We start from the raw sequence: 13614 nt of genomic DNA, 5'->3' as shown, positions 1-13614 counted from the left end.
AGCACATGGCATGGCTTGCCTTAGGGCTGGGAGTGGCCAATAGAAAGAGCGCTTTCTCTTCTCTTCTCTTTGGAGTAAGTTGGGACTTGGAAGAACAAAACTGTAACAATGCTGTAGGAAGTGGAAGGCAGGCTTGCATTTGGATACTGGCATTGTAAAAAGAAGGCAGCCGTGTGTGTGGGGTGTGTGTGTGTGTGTGTGTGTGTGTGTGTGTGTGTGTGTGTGTGTGTGTATGTGTGTGTGTAAAACACCCAAGCCAGTTAGTGTTATAGCCAAGCTGTCTGCAGTGTGTGGTGCAGTGCGAAGTGGAGAGGCTTTAGGAGATCAGACTGCATGTGGCACTTGAATACTTTCCAAGAATGTTCTGCAGCGCTTTCTGTGGCTTTATCTGGACTGGAGCCAGGTCATACAGCTTTGTTTGATGGTGGTTGTCAGCAACAAATGTCCATGTTCAGAACTGTGGATCACGCTGCTTGGTAGGGAAAGGGGAATTGGGTTTCTGTTGTTTGTTTTGCCTTTCAGCCTACAGTGGTTCTGCATTACCAATCCCTAACCTGGTAAGACACATAATTTACCTAACAGTGTAATTGTATCTACTGTGTTATTATTGAGAATCTACTGGGATGCTAGTTACCAAATATGCCTTTCTTGTTTTGAATGCAACATTTCAGCTGCAAATGTGTGGCATGTCTGGCATCACCTGGACTACTATAGCAACTGAGAGGCATTCTCATAGGGAAGCCATGAACTGGATGAGTTTGGGATGGGACATTTTTGTATGTGAGTGTTCAGGTTCAGTATACATTACAATTTCTATTTTCGGGTATGGGCCACATAAAACTATGCTTGTTTTCTGTGCTTCTACAATAGGGGCTGTATGGTGTGTTTGTTTCTTTGAGATACATTTATTTACTTATTTATTCATTCATTCATTGCACGCGCGTGCATGTGTGTATGTGTGTGTGTGGGGTGTGTGTGTGTGTGTGTGTGTGTGTGTGTGTGCCACTTTGCACCTGTGGAGGTCAGAGGACAAGTTGCAGGAGCTGACACCCAGAGGATGCCTCTGGACTGTGTGTGGGGTGCCATATGAGGGTTGATCTCTGTCCCCAGAGATTGTATCAAAGCTGACAGATCCATATGTCTTCGTCTGTACTGCACCATTTTGAGGTGCTATTTGGTCCTTTACTGATGATCACCCCCCTTCATTAGAGAGCTTCTTTGGAAACATCAATCTTGATTTCTCGTTTTTCCTATGATCCCTCAAGCAGACCTTTCTGTTTGCTATGTATCTAGACTCGTGTTTACCCTAGACATGTTCTGTCTTTGCACCTTAGCAAACTCTCCTTTCAAATCTCTCGCCACTCTCCCAGTTGATAACTTCAAACTCCTTGCTGAATCCCAGCCACATGAAAGCAGGGATGAATAGCCACTTCTTGGATGTTCTGTGAGCATATACTCACTGGTTCTTTGGGCTGTACATTCATTTTATGTATGTATTCGGGCAAGTGGTTGTTAGCCTTATGTCTTTATATTTCATACTAAACTAGAAGTTTAAAATAAAAATCTCATGTGCATTTAAAAAGACTATCCCCTATTATAACAGAACACCAAGCTAATATGAAACACTGAGTAAATATTTAAGAGAGAAGTTGGAGAAAAGGAAGACTTACAAGAAACTGTAGGGAGATGCCTTGTAAGCTATTATTTTATTATCTTATGTGTATGGGTGTTCTGCCTGTATATATGACTGTGCACCATGTACATTCAGTGCCCCCAGAGGTCAGAAGAGGGTGTCAGATCCCCTGGAACTAGAGTTACAGACTTGAATTGCCATGTGGGTGCTGGGAATTGAACCCAGATCCTTTGGAAGAGCAATCTGTGCTCTTAACCACTGAACCATTGTTCCAGCCCCAGCTTCCTAATTCTTCATGAATCATTTACCTGGAGGAAAAATAAAAAAATATAAACAGTCCTGTTACTCTGTTTCTGATTTACAGCTTCGTCTTTTCTGTCACAGCTTTGTTGCCATTTCCTTACCTGGTTTATCCCTCAGGAGTGTGTGCTACTGGAGACAAAGGCAATGGATTAGATCAAATTGTGAGTGACTAGAGTAAAGAAAGAGAAAGTCAGTGCTCGCCGGGCGGTGGTGGCACACGCCTTTAATCCCAGCACTTGGGAGGCAGAGCCAGGCGGATCTCTGTGAGTTCGAGGCCAGCCTGGACTACCAAGTGAGTCCCAGGAAAGGCGCAAAGCTACACAGGGAAACCCTGTCTCGAAAAACCAAAAAAAAAAAAAAAAAAAAAAAAAAAGAAAGTTGGTGCTTAACCACGTGTCCTTGAAGGCAGGTGTGGTGGTTTGAAAAAAAAATGGCTCCCAAAGGGAATGGTGGCACTATTAGGAGGTGTGGCTTTGTTAGAGTGGGTGTGGCCTTATTGGAGGAAGTGTGTCCCTGGGGGCGGGCTTTGAGGTTTCAGAAGCTCAAGCCAGGTTCCGTGTGTCACTCTCCTCCTGCTGCCTGCCGATCTAGATGTAGAACTCTCAGCTGCCTTTCCCTTAGCATGTCTGCCTGCATGCCACCATGTCCCACCATGATGATAATAGACTGAACCTCTGAAATTGTAAGCCGCCACCTGAATTAAATGTTTTCCTTATAAAAGTTGCTGTGGTCATGGTGTCTCTTCACAGCAATAGACACCCTAACTAAGACAGCAGGTATAGACTCTATCTTAGAACTCTCGCTCCTCAGACAAGAGATGGTTATAAGCAGGGGCACCATTTTTAAAAGGACCAACAATATAACACTCTAGACATGCCATTTACAAATTTCATAAGGGTTGTCAACCACCCATGCTGTTTTGCCTAGACTGGATATTTATGTTGAATGTGATGAGACCCAGACCCGAACCTGAATGTGAAATCACAGAAAGTAGATTCTCTTTCAAAATAAGCATGGAGGAATTGTGTCACTAGGCCAGGTGACACCAGGCACTGCACTGTAAAGTTAGAAAATAAGTGCTTCCCTGTTTTGTGCCGAGTGTCTTCCTTGAATGAAACAACCAACCATCCACAACCACAGCTTCCTTTCTAACTCGACAACTTAACATAAAATACTTTCTCGGAAGAAAATTTTATATCATGCTGCTACAGAACAATAATTGCAGCTATAAAGATAGTCATGTGCCCAAAACTTAGAGGAAATCAAGACAGGTCCACCATGGAGTGTGTATATTCTGGTCTGTTCTGTGGTTTACCTGTTTCCGTTGCATTTTTCTGCCTCTGTTTCGAGAAACCCAGTGAACTTGCACAGTTCAACCAGCTGAACTAGACAGAGACTTGTGTTTTGCTTTTTGTAGGCACTGCATGACTAATGGGGCAGCTAGAGGTCTATTTATTCATTCGGGACAATACCATTTTGGGGAATGAGAATTCTATTTGAAGCCTTATTTCTTCTTTGGAGGAATTTTAATAAGTCTGCTTTTTATAACTTTTAGGTAAACATGTCAAGTACTCTTAAAGATCAGAATGAGGTTTGCATGTGTGAATTAATGAATTACTTAGCGTGTCAATCTGGGACTATAAGGAGCTGTCAGGAGAACCCAGACACCTGACACAAGAGTGTGAGCTTCTACTATTTGATATACAGCGTCTATTAAAACCCTAGTTGTGGAAGATGGTATTTCGGGAAGATCATTTAAAAGGCCATCTCTACCCACCCACTCTTTGAAGTAATGTGGGATCAGCCATAGAACACTGTATGGCATTACATTGCTTATTAACCCTTGACAGAATGGTCCCAGGATGCATGGTGTCAGTGTTGGGCCCCTGAAGATTATAGTACGTTGTTGTTTATAGAGGTGCTTTGTAGTTTATTAGAGGCACTAAGAAATCTAATTTGCCTTTGGGTGGTGCAGAGGGGATCTTTGTAATTCCTCAGGTAAGAGCTATTTTTTTTTTTTTTTTTTTTTTTTTGGTTTTTCGAGACAGGGTTTCTCTGTGTAGCTTTGCGCCTTTTCCTGGAACTCACTTGGTAGCCCAGGCTGGCCTCGAACTCACAGAGATCCGCCTGCCTCTGCCTCCCGAGTGCTGGGATTAAAGGCGTGCGCCACCACCGCCCGGCCAAGAGCTATTTTTTAATGAACAGAGATATTTGTCTCCTCCATGACTTTTCTGTTTATCTCCCTTTGTCCCAGTTTCTAGTGAATCTAAACCCTGGTGCTGTCTTTCCGTATCAGAGCGTCCAAATTGTCTCTTGGGGTTCAAAAGTTTCCTTTGATTTCTTTTCCATTCATTTCACACTTCAGAAGAAAATCAAAGGCCCATCTCATCTCAAAAAAACCTGGTCCAGAAAGGTTTAGGCTTTTGTTTATTTTAGTCAAAGTCATCATTCTAAGCAGGGAGAACCATCAGGAAGGCCAACTGCAAATCACTTCTCAGTGCTCTCAAAGGGTGATTTTCCTTCTGCATTTGATTTTGGAACTTCATAGAGAAGAGTATGTCTTGCCAATCTGGGGAGGCTAGATGCCTCTGCAAACAGAAGCACCTGATATAGTAATTAGCCAACCTACAAATGATCATACCTGATGACTGTGATATGTCACTACTTGAATTCAGATCTTCAGTGTCATCCAGTAAATCTTATACCCACCATGACACTCCTGGGAGGTGATAAAACCAGGGAAGGATGATACCTAATTGGAAGGCTTTGGATCACTTGGAATGTGCCCATTCTGGCTCATTCCTCTTCCTCTCTTTGCTTCCTCACCATGAGCTTAGTGGTTTTGTCATATCACACTTTGTTACCATGATGTGTTACCGCAGACCCAGAGCATCAGGGCTAGCCAAATAACTTTTATTCCTTATTAGTTGATTATCTCAGATATCAACTTGGTTGACATAGCAACAAGGAAGTGACTAGCCCGGGCACTGTGGTGTTGTTATAGATCAGTCTCTTCAGCAGGAGATGTGAAGACACCAGAGGGAAACACAGGTAAAAACACTTCAAGATATTGGCAAGAAACTTCTAGAAAGGACTCTGTTGGTGAAATTATTAAGGCCACTCCACGTAGTTAAAAGGAGATTTATTTAATGGCATAACTTACAAATTAAGGGATAGGTAGGTCGTGGGGTCTGGGGAAGGTGTATCGCAGTCCAGCGGTGTTCTCTGGAGCTCTGCTTGGCCCACCTCCACTGTCCAGGGTCCCGGAACAGAGAGAGCGCTGGCCCATCCAGATCTCAGGTCTCCAGGCGCCTCCCTTGGCCCGGCCTTGTAGGCGTGACAGTTGCCGAAGTCTCAATGGGGGTTGGAACTTCCAGATCAAAGCTGGAATGGCTACCCACTACAGACTCTAATAGAATAAAACTAAATACCTCTGTGCAGCAACAGAGGCAGTTGGGGTGATGAAACAGAAAATCAGGACTGGGGAGGTAGCTTGGCAGTTAAGATCATTTGCTGCTCTTCCAGAGGACTCAAGTTTGATTCCCAGCACCCACATCAGGAGTTTTGCGACCACCTGTAGCTCCAGGGGATCTGATACTCTCCTTCCACGGGCAGACCCACACAGAGACATACACCCGTGCACATAATTAAAAATAAAAATTTAAAAAGTAATAAAGACTCTGCCAACTGCATCCCAAGGAAATTAATATCTAGAATCTACAAATCAAGTAAATACCAAAAAGTGTATCTAATAAAAAAAATAAGTGGGCTAGTGAACTGAATGCAGTTCTCAAAGGAAGAAGTAAAAGTTGCCCTAAGTATTAGAAGAAGCGTTCAGCATTCTTACAAATCAGTATCTCGGTCTTCCATCTCACCCCAGGTAGAACCGCAAGTCAGACAACAAGGGCTGGTGAGGATATAGGGAAAGAGGTCATGGAGGCTCCTCAGAAAATGAAAAATAGAACTATACCATGGAGTCCAGATAGACCTGCCTGAAGGAGTCTACATCACATGCCACAGAGATACCTGCCTATCAGTGCTTATTGCCGTACTATTTACAATATCTCGGTCACAGAACCAACTTAGATGGTTGACTACGTGTCTATACACCACGTGTTCTTTCGCACATGTTCTTTTCCTGTACATCCGGTACCTAGACACATATTCAGCTCTAAAGAATGAAATGACGACGTTCACAAGAAAACAGATGTCACTTAGAGAGGTTAAGCAAAGTAAGTTTCAGACAAATGTCACGTTTCCTGTCACATGAAATCTAGATTTAAATTTGTCTCCCCCAACCCAAACCCCCCCATGTGGGTGGGTGGGTGGAGGGTGTAGGACATGGAAGCAGAAATGGGACTGTGAGAGGAGCAGACATGTCAAAAAAGCAGAAGGGGGACTACCCAGGGAAAGGAAGGGGACCCACAAATGTGTGGAGAAGGAGGCCAGGGAGAGCAAATAAAAACTAGGTATAATAATGTGGATATCAACAATGAAACGAAACCAATGTCCTTGTGTCTTAATCAAAAAGTGAAAATGATACATTTTTCTTTTCCCAGAGGAAAGCCCCAGGCTTGTCCGTTTGGACCGCATCTCAGCTTTGTCCGGATCTCATCCCTGGCCTATGGAGAGTGTGTGTGTGTATGTGAATCAATATACATGCATGTGTATATGTATGCATGTGTTTCTTGTTTTTACCCATGACATTAAACATCCTTACAAATTCTCAATATGGCCTCTCCAGGCATCCTTGGGAATACTCCCATTATCTCTTTGACAGTATTTTCTTGTAGGCATCAGGCTTCATCTCCCTCTTGCTTGCTCAGAAAGCCTGCAAATAAAGATTGATGTTCAACACAGGCTAGCACAGAGGAAAGCTGGACATGGTGGCACACACCTTTAACCGAGCCAGAGGCAGGCAGATCTTTGAGTTCTAGGCCAACTTAGTCTACAGAGCAAGTTCCAGGACAGCCAGGGCTAGGGCTACGTAGTGAGACTCTGTCTAGGAGGGAGTCGGGGATGGAAGGCAGGAGGGGTGGGGTGGTAAGACTGGTGTTCCCTTGTACCAGGCATCATACTTTAGAAAAGAGATGAAAATTGCAGGAACAGAGATAGTTAAGTTGGGGGAGTTAGCCTGTGAACCGTCAGTTTAGGTATGGTTAACAAAGTTCAGCTTTAAGAACCAATTTCAGTGATTTGGGTTTTTCTGTTTGTTTGTTTTTGGTCTTCTTATGAAATATATCATGTTTTATCTATATTAATCTGAGGATAATTTTCCATGTTCCTGTGCCCTGTATCTGTGGTAGAGGATTCTAACAGTACACTACATACTTTAGGTATTTAAAAGCTCATCCTGGCATGTCATTTAAAATGCAGGCTGTGTTTGAATCTTGTGCTTTGGTCATGGACTGTTCTATGTAGCAATTCTCCACTCTGGTGCTTATGTTTTTAATGGCATGTGTGTAAAATATGGCCATGTTTCAACCTGGTAGCTCACACTGCGCCTGGTTGAGTGGTAGTTGAATGTTAGTTAGCCAACTTGCTTTGTTAAAGCCACAAACTTTGCAAGCGAAATCATCATGTGGGGCAATTCTGTGTATGTGGAGCCTTCTGTAAATAGTATGCACTTGGGGAGTATTCTGTGGTCCCTGGGTGGGTCAGTAAAGTGGATGAGAGACAGAGCATTCTGGTCCCAGTTGTCCTGAAAGCTCTTATTGATATGGGATTAGTCTCGGTGGAGACAACTGTGCGGCGGTCACATGGGCATCAGGGCGATTGAGAAGAGTGACTGGAGGCCTGTGGGGGAAGGGGCTGGCGCTGAGTCACTGAGTTCATTAAAAGGCTACAGAACAGGAGTGGAATTGGAGCGCAGCAGAAGAGACCCGCCCCTGGATGGTTCAGCCACCACATCAGCGCCCTCACCTCGGGTAAGCTAACATCCAGTCCATGCTGAGCAAGGGAGACTGGAACCTTCAGGTACAAGTCGGGGAGTGGGCTCACTCTCCACCCCACACCCCATCTTCTTCTTCCAGGTTCAGAGGCCCTGGGTAGGATTGACATGAAGGATCTTAGGTGGTCCCAGAGACCAGCCTCTGGTCCTGAACACTGGCTCTCAATACAGATTTCCTTGCTTGGTGGCATAAATATTCTGAAAGGTAAAATTGCATGCATTTTATTAGCAGCCAGCAAATTATATTTTGCTAGATTGGGATAATTTAAAGTTGTATTTGAACTTGGCAGTGAGCTGCCTAGTTGGTGTGGGTGAGAAAATCAGGGTTTGAGAATATGCTGTCATGTTCTTCCATGGCACTGTATAGGTAAAAGTGTGACTTTTCTCTATGACTAGAAAAAAAATACTATAAAAGGGGGAGAACTGCTAACTTCACAGTGCTGGGGTGCGGGGAGGGGAGTAAGAAGCATTTGAGGGGTAGGGAATGTGGGCCAAAGTCAGAAACTAATAAATAGGGTCTTTCCTTTGTAAACAAAGCAGGGACTTACATGGTCTTTGCCTTTTAAGTGTGTAAGTGCATGCCCATACCTTTAGATGTCCAATGTGCTCAGTGTGTGTGATCCAGCGTCAATGTTAGATGGAGCTAGTCTGTGTGATTCTGGGTCCCCTCCATACCGACTGCAATCATATGTGAGTGTTGGTTAATAAACAAACACACCCCAAAGGGAACTACAAAGGTAAGCCTATAGACTAATGTTCTATGCATTCTACTGTCAAAAGAGATCAAAAGCTGGTGGTAGCTGAAGAAAACCTTTCAATGTCAACCCTGAATGTAGGAGCTGCTACGGCTGTCTATTGATTAGTCTTAAGATTTAAAAGGCAGCTTCCTGGACCAGGCACCCTTTTTTTTCTCTTCTTATAAAAGAAACTAGTGAAAAGCATTCTCCCTTTAAGCTGCCTGTGTGCTGGAGCAGAGGACAGTGGCCCTTTATTCCCAGCTTCCTCCCCATCCTTCCTTTATTTGTTTTGCAAAACTGCACATTGAACCCGATTCACCACAGTTGGTTTGTAAGTGTCCCAGGCAAGGAAAGCAGATGACTGGAGGCTTCAGCTAGGTGTGGGAGGAGGGGAGTGTAGAGGTGGAGGTCACTTGCATAGATGTGGCAGCCATCAAGGACTGGGAAGGACTGAGGGGAGGTGAGGAGAACAGGATTGCCATTCCCCCTCAATGCTGTTTGTCACCCCTTTTTAGCTGGAGAGCAGTGAGCGTGGGCCCTCTGATGGGTCTTGGATGGCCTGTCAGGAAACCACTTCATTCCCAGTGCCCCAGATCTCAATTAGTTTAACTGTAAAACCAACTTTTAAATTTGCTCTATATCTCTAGCAGAACAAGATTTTCCCTCAACAAGGGGGTCTGGGGAGAGATGTGTCTGAGACATAAATGAAACAAGCCTGACTTAATCAGCCTTCTTGTACAATTGAATTCTCGCCTTATGTGTAAGAACATCTCAACATTAAGGTTTGAAGGATGAACCAGAATGCATTTTTAGTATTTCTTTCACATTTTCATAAAAAGTTTTTAAAAAAATGAAAATATCAAAAGCGTTAGCTGTGCAATTCAAGAAACTTGCTTAACAGAACTCATAGGTTTGGAGAAAAGCAAAAGCTAACTGAAGTCACCAGTGAGGAACCATGGACTAGGATTTCATGCACATTTGGGTCTTTGGCTTGTGGTAGAGCTGGAAGCCAGGTTGTAATGGTCCACTAATATCTGTGTCTAGAGGCATGCATGCAGAGATGTCAGGAACTCTATCCCCTGTATGCAGGGGTTTTTCATTTTAGAACTTAGCTTAAATGTTGTACCTCAGCTATTATATTCCAGTTAACTTGTAGATGATCGACCCCCCCCACCCCAGCAGTCCATCAACCCATTGTGCACTGACAATCAGAGCCAGTTTCTCGGATGGAGACATGCAAAAACACACAAAGTGTTAACCCTCCATTTGCTCCACCTATGGAGGACCCTGCCAGTTCTGGCTTTCCCTAGGAAGCTCTGGGAGTACTTGCTAGTACACCCTGTTACCTTTGAAATTTCTATTTGTTTCTGAGAAGTGGTTGTTTTGTTTCTATGTCTGAGTAGATTTCTATTTGTTGACCTTTTATTTTTGGATGATAGGCTCGACCTCAGTGCCATGTACATACAAGACAGGTGTTGTACCGCTGAGCTTCGCCCCCAGATACTTTTGCTTGCTTTTTAATTCTATGAATCTCATCCCGCATGTCTGTGTGAGTGTTTGACGTGGGGGGAAGGGGCTTCCTGCATTGTTCCTCAATGTGCCCTATGAACCTGAGGTCTCACCTTGTAGATGGAACTGGAACATTAGATTTGGGAGAACGCTTCTCTGCTTTGATCCAGTTTGTCTTGGTGTTGGATTAGAGCCCTCCCCCTGTGGAGCCAGGCAGGCAGTGAGGCCACAGGTGATTCTCCGGTGCAGCTGCTCTCTTGACACAGATGCTCCTCTCCATCTGGATGGTTCTCATGGACCAAGTACAACTTCCGATGGCTGCAACCCCTCCCACCCACCCCCACCCCCACAGGTGCTGTTGGCTGAGATCACCTTTCCGTTACGATCAGGTTCCCAATATTTATCACTTACAGATGATGCATTTAATACTGATGATACAGCTCCATTTAACTTCTTCCTGTCAAGATTGAAACCCCCTTCTTTCCATGGTGACCTGTCCTAATTATTTTCTTCCACGATAGCTAGGTCTTAGGTTTGCTCTGAGTATTTTCCTCCACTTTCAAAACTTCACAGTAAAATAACTTTACTTTTTCAGTTGGTCCGTTACAAAACTCTTTCCAGCCCTGTGTGTGAGGTGCCCTTTTTCCTCAGTTGGGGACCAACCGTGGTGCCTCATATACATGGCACCTAAACATAAAAACCCTCCTTGATGTCAGCTTACAGAGTTGTCATCCTCGTCCTTTTTTATCTTCTCAATTAATCAGCACCACCTGGAAGAAGCCAGAAAAACGTCTCCCTTGGATTGCAGGGCTATCCTCAGAAAGTCTCAGGATGCTTTGCTTTGTGGTACCCCTGTGAGCCAGACATGGCGAAGAGAAGGTGATGGAGACACTCTCCTAAGGTCTGCTACCATCCTCCCGCTAAGAGTGAGCTATACACCATCTTGGTGCTGGCCTCCTTTGCTGTCCCCTTCAACAAATATGTGGATGTATTTAGTCTACACTGCAGACTGGGAAAGCCTATGGCACAAGCACTGTGTAACATGGGTGTGGATGGGTGTGCTTAGCTTAATGACCTGGTTGCACTTAGAGTTAAATGTTACTCTACTGAGTAATGGAGCTACTACTAGCCTGGTTATAACGTTAACTGGTGAATTCAGATAAGTAGAGCCCCCCCCATTCTTCTATGGGTCAGTGCTGGACATCTCATCATTTATTCAACAGTAAACTTCTCAAAAGCATTTTACATGAAGTCTTGTGCAAGCCTTGGATAAATTAGCCCCATGTTGTCCCACTGGATTCTTGCATCACTGTGGCAAATTCAAGACATTCTCAGTCATTTGTCAAACATAACTATTTTGCTGTTCTTCCCCACTGAGAAAACCAGAAAGATGATGTTTATTTTTCTTTGTGGGCTTGGGATTGCAGAACAAATTCTTAGGAGGCAGGATAATTGTACCTAAGTACTATTTCTGTAATTGTGTCACCAGTGTTAGTGGCATTCTGTAAACAATGATCCCCAGGTATGGATGACTGGAAAAAACAAGACTACCCACAAAACATGCTTTTCACAAAAAATAATAAGTGTTCCCTAAGTTGTGTTTTGGTTCATCATTCTTTACAAGGGAAACATATAGAGGAGGAACTCCTGGTGGTATAACATTCATTAAAACAGATCTATGCTGAGTTCCAGACTTCGGGGTACAGCATGGCCCCATAAATGGAAATGCACATAATGTACACATGGAAGAGCATAAACCAAAAAGAATGTAACAGAGGCAAAAATAAAGGTAGAAAATGTGTTTTTAAATATGCTTTGTTTCTGTATGATTTGAATGCATGACAATCTACAAAATGTGTATGAACACGTGCACTCCACACAAACCCGATGAGGCACAAAGGTATTTCCAGACAGGAAGGGCTTCAAATGAGTGGGAGAAGTGACAAAAGAATCTGTCAGTGGGCTGTGACAGCAGACCTGTTAATTTCCTAAGAATGTAGACAGACGGAGAGACCATCTTCAAGAAATCCCCATTCCTGTCCCTAAAGCACATGAAATTGTCGGAACATCTGCTGGACTGAGTGATGGTCCTCCCAAAGATGTCCACAGCCTAATCTGCAGACGTGAGTGTATGTGGCAACAGGTGCAATTAAGAACCTTCAGATGGCAGATTAGCTTGGGTTGTCGGGGTGGGCTTAATAAAAAGGGTCCATGTAAGAGAGACTCAGGAAAGTCATTACTAAGAGAGATGTGACATGTGACGGTGAGGACTTGAAGATGGCGTGCCGCTGGCCCTGAAAGTAGAAGAAGAGTTCACAAACTGAAGAATGCTGGCAGCCACCTGAAGCTAGAAGACACAAGGAAACAAATTCCTCCTTGAGGCCTCCCATGGGTGCCCTGCCTGCCAGCACCTCGATTTAAGCCCAGGGAAAGGCATTTCAAGGCTCCTGACCCCCAGAGCTGTAAGATAATAAGCACATGTTACTTGAAAGGTCATTAGGGCCTAGTCATTGGCACCACAGCAGCTAGAAACTGACATGGAGCCTGAGCCATTCAGCAACTTCCAGACTGTGTTCCGTTCCCACCCAGCAGTGATGTCCTTGTCTGACTGCATTGTATGCTTTAGGTATCATCTCTGCTGTTCTCAGAGAGCAGTGGAAAAGATGCTAGAATTCCCATTTTTACGGATAAAGTGCAAATTGTTAAAGTCACACGTCACACAGTGTTAGAGGTAGGATTCCATCTGGCTTGCAGAATCCTGAAGTGTACTCTTCTCCCTCCCTCCCTCCCACTCCCCCCAACCAGTGTACGTGTGTTTAACCCATACAAAAGACACATACTGAATTTTAAATGCTTTGAGATATAAGTGATATTTCTGCTTCCCCCTAATTCCCAGATTTCCTACTGAGAATAGAACCTTATGTTCAGGAACAGGAAAAACCAGCCGTAGTGAATAGCACCTTACTTACCATTTTCTCCTCATTGCCAACGGAGTCGTCAGAGGGTCTGTGTTCCTAAGACGGAAGCCTTCACGACCGCCGTTCTTGGAGGTGTGCTAAAGCATGACCCTGGTTTGTCATAGTAGATCTTGCCTATAATCTCAGCGTTTAGGACTTTGAGGCAGGAAGAAGGCAAGTTGGAGGCCAGTCTGAGCTCCAGCAAGGCCCTGTGTCACTGACCAACAAACATGTCTTGTCAGAACATCTCCAGATACTGTTTTGATTATCATCCCATGAGAATACACGATTTAGGACCTGTGGGTAAACGGCCAGGTTGAAAGTGGAGGTATGTGGAAGTGGGCCCCTTATCCCATGAAGAGTGCCGTTTAGGCCTTCTTCCTTTGTGGAGAAGGATGGGCCCCAGTGGGTTGCCCTTTGTGCCATCTGCATCCTCTTCACGGAAAGGAAAAATCACCCATCCTCGGCCCTGTGCCCTTGGGTCCTATTTGTTCATCCAGATGTGCACGCAGGTGTGGCTCAGGT

At 44.3% G+C, this 13614-nt stretch overlaps 1 protein-coding gene across 4 annotated transcripts in view; it reads left to right on the top strand.

Annotated features, from left to right (window-relative positions):
- Mcc (MCC regulator of WNT signaling pathway) overlaps positions 1 to 13614 on the top strand; it is a 373270-nt gene that overhangs the window by 220419 nt on the left and 139237 nt on the right. The window contains exon 1 of one of the 4 annotated variants that reach the window (XM_052742120.1): positions 7681 to 7863. The exons of 2 other annotated variants lie outside the window; for them this stretch is intronic. In XM_052742120.1, the coding sequence (XP_052598080.1) occupies positions 7696 to 7863 (168 nt within the window). In that variant the 5' untranslated portion in view covers positions 7681 to 7695. Of the gene's footprint in view, positions 1 to 7680; positions 7913 to 13614 lie in introns of those variants that run through there. One more of the 4 variants, XM_052742123.1, reaches the window with a different exon arrangement.

The sequence above is a fragment of the Peromyscus californicus genome, unplaced genomic scaffold (genome assembly GCF_007827085.1).
Source record: "Peromyscus californicus insignis strain IS unplaced genomic scaffold, ASM782708v3 Scaffold_17__1_contigs__length_78620276, whole genome shotgun sequence".
In the NCBI taxonomy this organism is placed as follows: domain Eukaryota; kingdom Metazoa; phylum Chordata; class Mammalia; order Rodentia; family Cricetidae; genus Peromyscus; species Peromyscus californicus.
The sequence above is the reverse complement of the archived record's forward strand: the minus strand, read 5'-3'. Positions and strand labels throughout refer to the sequence as shown.